Source organism: Saccopteryx leptura, chromosome 1, assembly GCF_036850995.1.
Source record: "Saccopteryx leptura isolate mSacLep1 chromosome 1, mSacLep1_pri_phased_curated, whole genome shotgun sequence".
NCBI classification, from domain to species: domain Eukaryota; kingdom Metazoa; phylum Chordata; class Mammalia; order Chiroptera; family Emballonuridae; genus Saccopteryx; species Saccopteryx leptura.
In genome coordinates, this window is record NC_089503.1 from 185,008,823 (window position 1) to 185,020,797 (window position 11,975).

The 11,975-nt window shown below is 45.1% G+C and overlaps 1 protein-coding gene, 1 long non-coding RNA gene and 1 other non-coding gene across 5 annotated transcripts in view; 2 read left to right on the plus strand and 1 right to left on the minus strand.

Moving 5' to 3' along the window:
* Nucleotides 1–3,257, minus strand: part of C1H1orf198 (chromosome 1 C1orf198 homolog) — a 36,956-nt gene extending 33,699 nt beyond the window's left edge. For 2 of the 3 annotated variants that reach the window (XM_066382896.1, XM_066382886.1), the window contains exon 1: nucleotides 2,894–3,257. In XM_066382896.1, the coding sequence (XP_066238993.1) occupies nucleotides 2,894–3,226 (333 nt within the window). In that variant the 5' untranslated portion in view covers nucleotides 3,227–3,257. The remainder of the gene's footprint in view (nucleotides 1–2,893) is intronic. The other variant, XM_066382905.1, reaches the window with a different exon arrangement.
* A 293-nt stretch (nucleotides 3,258–3,550) lies between these two features.
* On the plus strand, nucleotides 3,551–11,766 carry LOC136389110 (uncharacterized). Its single transcript, XR_010748270.1, has 3 exons — nucleotides 3,551–3,644; nucleotides 9,254–9,356; nucleotides 10,618–11,766. It is a non-coding gene; the product is annotated as an uncharacterized lncRNA (long non-coding RNA).
* LOC136390116 (small nucleolar RNA U3) lies at nucleotides 5,681–5,892 on the plus strand. The gene has a single exon (XR_010748597.1). It is a non-coding gene; the product is annotated as a small nucleolar RNA U3 (small nucleolar RNA).
* Nucleotides 11,767–11,975: the final 209 nt, after the last annotated feature.

Sequence of the window (11,975 nt, forward strand, 5' to 3'; positions counted from 1 at the left end):
GCAATGCACAAGAATGACTAGGTGATGGTCACATTTGGAAGCTATATTTGCACAATCTCACTTAAAATGCTGCCATGTAAAATACAAAAATGTTACTGGCAATGGGGGAGTGGTATTCAAAGAAACTGGCAATGTCCTGGTCCTCATGGTAGCTAAAAGGGGACACAATCTGAGGCTGGTGTGATTGAGGGTCAGGAGGCAGGCCACACCACACTGTGGACAGAACAAACCCAGTTTCAAATATATGCCCTGAGGCATATAATCCAAGTCCATAAAAACCCAGCTACTTTTCACATGGCCAACTCGAGGCTTAGCAATAGCAGGAATTTATTTACTGATAGTCAGTAGGGAACTGGAGGGCGCTAGGGAGCACTCTTTATTCTATGTGGCCCTGGACCATATCAGAAGACAGATCAAGTGGGGAGGGACCAAGTGCCCTAGCTGATTTAATTTAATGCCCTTTAGGACAAACCTGGGGCCACCTATGAGGGCTGCTCTGTCCAGTAGCCTACCCAGCGGTCACCTACCACTTGTCCTTATCCATCACCTTTTGTGCCTGGGCACCAGCCCTCCTCCATGAATAGCCCTCCTCGTGGGCATGAGAGCACCAGTTCCACTTTGGTGCCAACCTTTTGCCAGGTTAGGGAGTACACTTTAAACTCCCTAAACCACAGAGCCACTACAGGCAAAAATACAGCCTGGACAATGTTCCATGTGCCTCTCCTCAAATCAGTGTCTCTGTCTTTCTGCCACCTGTGCTGAGGTTGGTCAGGGGCATAAGTGTACTCTCTGCCCCTTTTGCAAAGTTGAGTTCATTTCTGAAAAACAGGGCTAATTTGGTCTGGAAGGGCATGCAGGTACCACAGTGAACAGTTCCGTTTGTTTTTAAATCACATGGGATATACAAATTCAGAAACAGCTCAACGTGGCACTCAGTTAAGGAATTAAGAGTACTAAATGAACTTGGCCACATTTTTCTTAACAGTAACAGTTGGCCCTTATATGGCATGGGCTTTAGATGATGAGCAGACCTGTGGGTATTAGCCAGACACCAAACAAAGGAAAACTGTCACTTGCCAACATTTTTAAGTACAATACTTACAGGTTTATTTCCTCTCATATTTATTTCTGAATGACTTTTTCCCAGAGGAGCTGCCTGCATTTTCATCACCCAAGTCTGAGTACAAACCCTTCAACGTCTTTAGAGGGATGCATATTTGCACACTGAAAACGTTTCAGCTCTAGGAATGCACTTTATACTCTCATCCTTCTAGTTTACCACACCCTCTTTTTCCTGGCAAAGCCTTCGGAGTTTAAAGTCTGATGGAGATTTTTCTTTTGATATTGTCAGAATAAGTCAATACTGGCAGCATATTTCTGCCCTTCACATTTCCCTCACATTAACGTGGGCTTATGACCACAAATACTTTGTATTAAGTACATGGCTCAGTGCAACCAAGCCTGAAAATCAGATTTAAACCTCATTCTTAACTAGAATTCCTTCTCCACAGCCCACAACTTCCTCGGAAAAACTCTCCAAGCCCAGCTCCTCCTCCACGCAACCTCACAATCTTAATGCACGAACTTAAGGATTTCACTTCTTGCTCCTTTTGACTTCACTCATGACAAAAATTGAGTTACAAAGGCCAAATAAGTACAGTGCAAAATCTAATGGCACAGAGCAGATTTTAGCTAAATATATTTCCAAGAAAAAAACCAAGTTTCTGAGCAGCATAGGAGCAATCAGGCCCTTGTGACTTAGTAAGGGTCATTCCTGAAGTTTTCTTGTAGAGTTTGTGTGTCTTCCTTCAGAATGACCACCCTCTAGAAGTCTGAGTACACACACAGTGTCTAGGTTTGGGACCCAGGCATGCTCTTATATGTACCAAGTCTTGCTAGAACTCACTGAAATGTATATTGGGGCAACCATGCTCACCCCAAAACAAAGCTGTACATCGTGGTCACTAGGAAAACATCCTAGAGCTTTGGGTTTCGCCTCCTTATCTTGGAAGGCACCTCTTCCTTCTCGTTATCTTGCTTGGCAATTTCACTCTCCCCATAGAGTTCACAAATATTATGTAGAATTTGCTGAGTGCCTTCCTTGGCAGGCATGGGGTGGGTATTATTAGTCCAGGTCTATACCGCAGGAAACTGAGCCTCTAAAACAGAGGTCGGGAACCTTTTTGGCTGAGAGAGCCATGAATGCCACATATGTACTTCCGTGAGAGCCATACAACAACCCGGGTACGTTACACATTGTCCAATAAAAATTTGGTGTTCTCCCGGAGGACAGCTGTGATTGGCTCCAGCCACCGCAATCATGAGCGGTAGGAAATGAATGGATTGTAATACATGAGAATGTTTTATATTTTTAACGTTATTATTATTTTTAATTAAAGATTAGTCTGCGAGCCAGGTGCAGCCATCAAAAGAGCCACGTCTGGCTCGCGAGCCATAGGTTCCCGGCCCCTGTTTTAAAAGGTTAAGTCACCCACCGCCACACACTTAGGGGTAGAGTGGATTAGAAACCACTTGTCTGGTTTAAGATTCCTGCTGTTTCCACTTTGGCCGGCCTCGCTTAAAAGCAGCTGCCTTCAGCGCCGGGGCGTCGCTGAAAGCGGTGCCGCCCAGCGGAGCAGGTCTCCAAAGGGGGAGTGGGGTCTTTAAAGACCTCCTCCTCTCGGCGATTCTCCCCAAACATCCAGGGAACCCCCACCCCGACCTTCGGCTCCGGGACACCCCCTCCTACCCATTCCCACTCCTGCGCCCTCTCCTCTCCATCCTCCGCTCCCGCGACCCGCGCGGCGGCCCCACACAGGCAGGTGCCGCCAGCCGGGGGCCTCGGGGCACGGGGCACCGGGAGGGCGAGGGTCCCGGCCCCTCCCGCGCCTACCTCGTCTCCGAAGCGCACCACCTTCTGGCCCGTGGGCCCGCGCAGGCCGGGGAAGCGCACGAGCTCCTCGGGGTCTCCGGGTTCGCGGGGCGCCGGGGCTCCGGGACCTACCAGGCACCGGTCGATGATCTCGTCCTGCTGCGCGGGCGGCAGCCGCGCCCACTCGGGCCCATACTTCTCGCGGATCTTCTCCTTGTCCTGCATGATCTTCCTAGCCATGGGGCTCAGCGACGAGAAGTAGGTGAAGCGCTTCCGCTCCCGCTCGTCCAGAGGCCGGTTCCCGCTCATGACGGCCGAGCGCGAGGCCGCGATAGCCGCCGCCATGGACGCCATACCCTGCCGGCCGCCGCTCCCTGCCCGCCCCTCCCCGCGCCCCCTACCCCGCAGCCCGGGGCCACCCCGCCCTCGCCCCGCCCCGATCCGCCCCCGAGCGCGGCGCCCTTCCGCTTCGGAGTCCCGCCCCTCACGGCCCCCACCTCCAGGAGTTTGTCTCCTGCGCTCCCATCCCCGGAGCCACGTCCCCCGCCCCGGGTGCCCCGTCTCCCGGGCCCGTCACCCTCGCAATCCCACCCTTCACGACCCGAACCCCCGGGAACTCCGCCCCACACTTTCCACACCCCCACTCCTGGGAACCCCGCACCCCTCACTTCTCCCCTTGCTACACCCCGCAGCCTCTGGCGTCGAGCGGACCCACCCGCGTGGGTTCCCGCGGTGCCTCCACTTCCCGGGCTCCCCTTGGCCAGTTCAGAAGGTGGGTGGCACGTCCCCAAGTCCGTGCCCCGCGGTCTGACGGGATTGCCGGTGGTGACCGCCATAGCGCCACGTGGGCACTTGTTTGACAAAGGAAACTTTTCTAGGTCTAATGTGTCTAAGAAAGCCGGACATCTCGGGAACCAGCCGCCTGCCGACTGCTCCTCTCCTGTCCCTTTCCCTGATGGGCCATCTTTTTCCTTCCTTTGAGTCGACCCAAGACACCGGGCCTTTGTCCCTGGCGTCGTGAGCCGACAGAGGAGGGGTGGACGGTGGGCAGCGAGGAGGCCAAAGGGAGGACCTGGGGAGACTGGACAAGTGTAGGAGTGTTAAAAGAAAATTAATACCTGCCCTTCTTAAGGAGACAGAGAAATAAAGTACCAGGTAGCTCATAATGTCAGGAGTTTGGAACGGCAGGGCCAGCACGCCTGTGCTGCGTTTTGCCAGTGCGGAGGAAGAGATTGTCTCAGAGATGCCGCGTGGCATTTCCTTTCTCAGATACCACAGAAGAAATGACAAGATTTATTTTAGAATCTCGGAAACCGGAACTCTCAGCAGGTAGATGTTTGCAAACAGACTGAAGAGGAGTGGCAAGTTTTCATAGGCAGAGAAGCAACTTCCCAACAGTAGGGGCTGTGTTGGTCATTTTGAAGTGTGCCCTAGATAACAAAAATTAAAGTTATACAGAGCACTTATCGCTTTACCATCTGACCTATTTGAAGAAGACTGTAACAGGTCTCAGAAGAGAATTAAGTATCCACTCTTAAAACAACTGCATTTCAGCTGTTACTTCACCTTCAAAGTAACACTTGGATAATTCTGAACACAATTGTAGAAATAACTTGTAAAGTTCTATTTTAAACGTGAAATAGTCTTCTTATTTCTGGCCCAAAATTTCTAAGAAAACATTTTTTGGAATGTCATGAATGTGACAAGCTCTATACTAAAAGACGTTGCTATCAACAGAGTTAGCAGCATGATATACTGAAACCCCACCAGTTGAGTAACCTGGATTGCACAGTATGTGAAGGGACTATGTATGAAGCCACAGGTGAGAAAAGCTTTTTGGTATTATTATTCTCTATTTAAGTTGCTATCTGGGCTCAGTGCACTAACCTGAGTCCCACTGATTAGTACTGAGTCATTTTTTAACATGTATTATTGAGATTTAATTAACATCTTCTAACTTGCTTTGAAATTCACATAGGAAAGGTTCTGTGCTGTTAGAAACCTTGTCTCGTGTTTTTTGTTTGTTTTTGGTTTTGAGAGAAAAATGAGAAGCATCAAATTGTAGTTGCATCACTTTTGTTGTTCACTGATTGTTTCTCATACTTGACCAGGCTGTATGAGTCACTGGTTCACTCAAACCAAACCAGTGACCCCTTGCTCAAGCCAGCAACCTTGGGCTCAAGCCAGCAACCTCTAGGCTTAAGCCAGTGACCTTGGGATCATGTTGGTGATTCTCCACTCATGCCAGCACCTCAGGGTTTCAAGCCTAGGTCCTCAGTGTCCCAGGTCAACGTTCAGTACACACCACACCACCACCGGTCAGGCTACTTCCTGTGGTTTTTAAGGCAGTTGCCAAAATTGTTGCTTTCAAAACAGCACAACTCAATTAAGTTTTTCAGGTCGAATATAATTGATTGCCAGAGAAGTCATAATATAAATATGATATGACATAATTCAAGGACATCAGCCAAAGTGTGTCAAGTTCATCATCTGGAAGATAAAGAGTAGCTAAAAGAAAACTACTTCCAGATTATAAGAAACTCAGGGAATTAAATGGCTCTGACAGATAACTTGGCTGAAACAGGGGAGAAATGAATACACATATTCACGTACCCCAGGGAAGAAATAAAAATAGACAAATTCCAAATATATAATAAGGTAAAAGAGTGGGATAGCTCTAGTGTTAAGAATTGTAAAAATTGGTATGAATGAGCCATTTTAAAATGGAGTCAGAGCTGCTATCCCAGGACTGCCTTGTACATCCTAGTCCTTAACCCCTTGGAATGTTAAAACCGGACAAAATAGCTTTGGACTGGGCCTGAAGCAGCATTATTATATCCTAAGCACCTGTAAGCAAAAGTAACAACAACAGAGTACCCGAAACCAGGAGGAGGAGTTGCAGTGTTCTCTTCCGTGTGAAGCCGGCTCTTGGTGTTACTTGTGCAACTGCCTTTTGCCATTGATGATCGTTCTTCTCTTCCTTTGGGAGAGTAAGAGGGAGAGAACGCAGTCTGAGTGGGGGGAAAAAAAAAAGTAACAAGAAAGCAAGTATCCTGACTACCAGACTGAAAGTTAAAAACATTCCTTAAAATTGTTACATTAGCACAGTGATTTGCAAACTGCTGCTTCGCTCGGGAGCCACATGCGGCTCTTTGGCCCCTTGATTGTGGCTCTCCCACAAAACACCAGGTGCGGGCGTGCAGTTATGCGTGGGAGTGTCGGTAGGTCCTAATTAAGTTAATAACAATGTACTGACCTATACAGTTTAAGTTTAAAAAATTTGGCTCTCAAAAGAAATTTCAGTCGTACTGTTGATATTTGGCTCTGTTGACTAATGAGTTTGCCCACCACTGGGTTAGCATATCTACACCAGTGGTGGGACTCAGCCGGTTCGCGCCGGTTCGGCAGAACCGATACCTAATTTTTTGTTGAGTTCAGCGAACGGGTTGTTAAAATGGCGCTTGTAATTGGAGTTCTCTCTAAGGTGGGTGCTTGGGCAGCTGTCCAATGTGGAAATCACAAATCTACATTCCTTACTCTTTTTTAATCTTCATCTGTGCTGTTGCTTTCTAATTACCGTACATCTGTCCATAGATGAAAAAAAAATTGATGAACTATGCTTATAATATTTATTCATTTCATAAAACTCATTATACCTTTGATGAAATACTATATTTTAATTTCCTCGCGTTTGTTACTTCAGTAAACAAACATATGACTTAAAGAGAAAAAAGTGGCCTGAGGGGGGTGGTGGTGGCACAGTGGATAGAGCGTCAGACTGGGATGTAGAGGACCCAGGTTCGAGACCCTGAGGTCACCAGCTTGAGCGCAGGCCCATCTGGTTTGAGCAAAGCTCACCAGCTTGGACCCAAGGTCGCTGGGGTTACTCGGTCTGCTAAAGGCCCACGAGCAAGGCATATATGAGAAATCAATCAATGAACAACTAAGGTGTTACAACAAAAAACTGATGATTGATGCTTCTCATCTCTCTCCGTTCCTGTCTGTCCTTATCTATCCCTCTCTCTGACTCTCGCTCTGTCTGTAAAAAATAAAATTAGCCTGACCGGGCGGTGGCGCAGTGAATAGAGTGTAAGACTGGGATGCGGAAGACTCAGGTTCGAGACCCCGAGGTCGCCAGCTTGAGCAAGGGCTCATCTGGTTTGAGCAAAAGCTCACCAGCTTGAGCCCAAGGTCGCTGGCTCAAGCAAGGGGTTACTTGGTCTGCTGAAGGCCCACGGTCAAGGCACATATGAGAAAGCAATCAATGAACAATTAGGGTGTTGCAATGTGCAACGAAAAGCTAATGATTGATGCTTCTCATCTCTCCATTCCTGTCTGTCTATCCCTCTCTCTGACTCTCTCTCTGTCTCTGTAAAAAAATAAATAAATAAAAAAAAATTAAAAATTAAAAAAAAAAAAAATTAAAGTTAAATTAATAAAAAAGTGCCAAACAACCAAGGCATGACAAGCTGTCATTGGAAATATCTTAAATAACAGTTTTATTGTTTTTTGTCAAGTATTATTTCATGTTTTCATTAACATTTTAAAACTCTTATAACATAATCTAGTTTTGTGTACCTCTTTAATTGTTCTTATTTAAGTATTAAATGCATGAAATAGTAAACTACCTTTTGGTATATCATTTTTTATACTTAAAACGGTCATTAGGGCAGAGAACTGGTTGTTAAATTGAATCCCACCACTGATCTACACCAATATAAAGGCCTTCCTTCTATTGATGTAATTGTTACCCTTCTCTTCCTCATAAATCCCCCTTGCTTTGGCCTCCTAATTAAACCACTATTTGTGTTTCTGCCTGAATCAGTGCTGCGTGAATAGCTATTCTTTTGGTTCTCAAATAAATGTTTGTAACCTCTCACTTTGGCTTTTTAGTTTTAGGTTAACAGTGCCTTCTTAAGCAAGAATTTGGTTGGAGGCAGCCTGCCTTTTCCTTCTTTTTGGATTTGATTTAGCCAGTGGACTCTATTCACAAAATGAAGAAACTGGTATGTGGTCCCTGACTCTCTGTAATGTTGTACAACCTTGCAGCGATCCACAAAGCATCCTGTATTCATCACTTCACTGAGGCACTTCATTGAAGTTCTCAAACTTTTTGAAGTTGGGACACATTTAAAATCCTACAAATAATTGTAGGCGCTCTATATACAAATTTCTGAGAAATATGTTATAATAATTAAGTCAAATATTAAAGAAAAAATATAAAGTCCAAGCATGCTTTTATGGTAATTAAATGAAATAAATATGACAAAATTAAATTTATTCTGACATTAAAAAACATTTTTATGTTATATTTTTTGAGTTATGCTTTTTAGAATTTGTAAAAAAAAGGGGTTAAAAATAAAAAAACAACAAAAATGTTATCTTTTTTTATATATAGATACATTCTTAGTAAGATTTAGTAAATTCAGCAGGTCCTGGTGCGAATGTGTTAAGTTTTTTCATTCTTGTGTTTATGAGAAACATGAGCCTGATGTGTCCTAGCGATTTCTTCAATGTTTGGGCATATATCTGAAAGGCAAACTCTCATTTCCTCGTCAATACATTGAAGAATTTCTCTCTTTTTACTCTTAATTGTGTTGAATGCAGAAACCCCCCCCACACACACACATACACACACACACATATCATCTTAACTTGACACCAAACAAAGGATAGAAGAAACTTGCCTCCAGTCTTTCCGGGGAACTTGGAGGGTAGTGTAAACAATCCAGCACCACAGCTTAACAGCCGTTTGCAACCTAATCAGGCAAGTGAGGTGGGGGGTTGGGCAGACTGTCAGCTTACAGCCAATTCCCCACACCTCTGTCCCCCAAAAATCTAAACTCCAAAAACCCGGTTGGTTTTTTGGTCCCCAACAGGCACATATTTCTCTGGAATACCATAGGGTGCACCTGGAAATCTTCTAGGGCTCATACTTTGAGAACCACTGCATTAAGCACTATGGAGAGAGGAGAAAAGCTGTGAGATGGAGAGAATACGGGGTTATATTTACTAGATCTGTTGGTGATGGGCAATTGGTAGTCCACGCCAGGTCAGCTCTGTAGGAAGGTTGTGTTGGTTCCTGAAATGCTTTTCTGAGAAAATAGGGAGATACCACAACTAGTGCCTTTAATAAAACTGTCTCTGATGTATTGGATTGTGGCGTTCTTCCTGCACAGGTGTCAGTTCAGTAATTTTTCTCAGAATTATTCTTGGGTCCCCACTAGAATGTAAACGCCATGACAGGGAGAACCATATCTGTCTTGTTCACTGTTGGGAGCAAGAATGCTTGGTTCAGAGAAAGGGCTCAACAACTATTTGTTGAATGAATTATGAATGAATGAGTGTTACAGAGTTTGCATTATTATCCCCTTTTTACAGATAAGGAAACTGAGGCATCAAAGGAAAAATCTCACCTGAGGTTATCACCCTTCATAGTCTGAGATGGAATTGAGATTCAGACAACAGCAGTTTCTTTCATTTGGTAAGCCTCTAACATTAATTTACGTGTCTAAGGTTAATTATTGGCTGATTAATGATTAATGGGGTTCACGGCTATAATTTTTTAAAAATTGATTTTAGAGAAGAAGGGAGAGAGAGAGAGAGAGAGAGAGAGAGAGAGAGAGAGAAATAATCCACCTGCAGCTCTACCCATCCACACACCCAGTTGTTGACTGTTGTACGTGCCCCTACTGGGGACTGAACCTGCAACCTTGGGGCTTTGGAACAATGCTCCAACCAACTGAACCACTTGGCCAGGGCTATGGCTATAATTTATTAAAGCTTTAATATTCTTCATTGGTGTAACACACCTCTGAATACACAAGATGATGACCAATACTTCCATTACACATCTGACAGCTTAGCTAACAGTTGCTATCCTAGAACCCCTCTCTCTAGCTCAGCCCCATTTTTTAAAACCTAAGGAGAGAGACACAAATAGCAAGGCTATCTATCCCCCATGGTAGGTTGCCCTGAGGCACCTCTGGAGACCTGGGGGCTGACAGATTCGATGGCTTTGGGGAAAAGCCCAGAGGCAATGGAGTGGGATGTGCTTGAAGTGGGGCATTGTCACCATGCATCTGCCCACCCCAGAGGTAGACCAAGGGGCTTACACAAAGCTTCTGCTAAATACCTGTCTGAGCTTTCGTTTCTTAGTCTTTAAGATGAGAATGACTACACCAACTTCTAAGGTAGCATGTCAAATGAGAGAAAGGTGACACCAGGGACAGACCCTCCCTGGGTCCATGTTGGTGAACCAGCCTCTCTCACGTCACACCCACTTGGCTCTGCGTGTGGTGTAGTTATCGTATTTACCCACATGCAAGGTCCCCTGGTGTTTATGAATGCTTTTTCAGGACTCTCATCTTCTTAGTTGAAGATCAGAGAAGGGTTCCTTCTCTTTCTGCTGCCCATCCACACAGCTGAATGTCATGTGGGCTCTCAGTACAAAATGTCTGCTGAATGAATTTGTCTTCCCAAATAGTTTGTGATCCCAGCCCCCAACAGAGATACCCTGCAAGATAATGGAAAACCACAGGGCAAACTTTCCAGCCCTAGTCTCAGAGCCGAGTGACTGAGTGACCGGCTCTAACATTTGCCAGCCAGTTGCTAAAATGAATGGTGAAATTCTAGACATGGCGACAAACAGATGACTGGGGAAGGCCATCTCTTGGTGACATGGCTGGGCCGTCTGCTGGTGGATAAAGCCATCCTTCCTTATAGACACTTCTCCTTGGATGCAGGCAGACTTCCTGAGGATGATGATTCATCCCTACATCTGTTACTGGTTATTCCAGATGCTGCCCGGACTGTTCTCTGCTCTTCACTACCACACCCAGAGAGGATGAGCAGTGGCCAAGAGTGAACCTGGTTTATTTAGAAGACCAGCTGGTACATGGTGTGATTGGAGGGCCATGTTAATGACCAAGACAGAGAAAGAAGGGAAAGACAAGATGATTTTACAGATTTACTATTGGAAGAAAATATGCTTTGAATATTTTGAGGGGTGGAGTAATTTTTTCCAACTGTAGCAAGAAGACAACCATGGTCTGTCACAAAGTCTGAGCAGGTAGGAAGAACTCCCTGTGTCTAAGAATCATCTTCAAGCAAAATGGCCTATGTGAGGCTCAGAAGTGGACTCTTCTGTCCACTGAAATCATAGTTTAGTAGCAAAGGTAACTGGCTTAGCTGCTCTATGAAAAATGCTAAGAGGCCTCTTGAAAACAACAACAAAAATCTTCTATCTGCCTAAATTTTTACATTCAGTAAAGTTGCTGAGAGTTTTAGTCCTCTAAAAATATAAACAACTCTAGAAGCAATTACTCATTTTTCCCCTTCACCTGAAATTCCCACCCCACGATCACCAAATAGAGAAACCCCATTGTTAAGACCTGGCTCAAATGCCTCCATGAAGTCCTCATGATCACCTGCACCTGAAAGAAGGTAGGTAGGCACAATCGAGACAGTTCATCTCCTTTAGAGTTTAAGCTCAGATGGACTTCGCTGTCCTTGGAAGAACAATGCCAGCATTTTTTATTTACATGTGTTATGGGTTCGGTGTTGTGTCCTCTCTAATCTGTAAGTTGAAGCCCTACTCCCCAATGTGACAGTATTTGGAGGTAGGAGCTTTATGAGAAGAAATGAGCTAGCTTGCCTCTCACACTGCTCTCCACTATGTGTGGAAACATCTACCTGAAAACTGGGAAGGAGACACTCACCACAGCAGGTCTGCCAGCACCTTGATCTTGGACTTCCCAATTTCCAGAACTGTGAGAAATGCAGGTTAATGTCACCCAGTAGGCCAACCAGACTAAGACAATGTGGAAATGGCTTTAAAGTCATGTAAAATCTTGGAGAGAAAGGGACATAAAAATGTTCGGTGAGAAGAGGGTCTAAAACAGGGGTCCCCAAACTTTTTACATAGGGGGCCAGTTCTCTGTCCCTCAGACCTTGGAGGGCCGAAGTATAAAAAAAACTATGAACAAATCCCTATGCACACTGCACATATCTTATTTTTAAGTAAAAAAACAAAACGGGAACAAATACAATATTTAAAATAAAGAACAAGTAAATTTAAATCAACAAACTGACCAGTATTTCA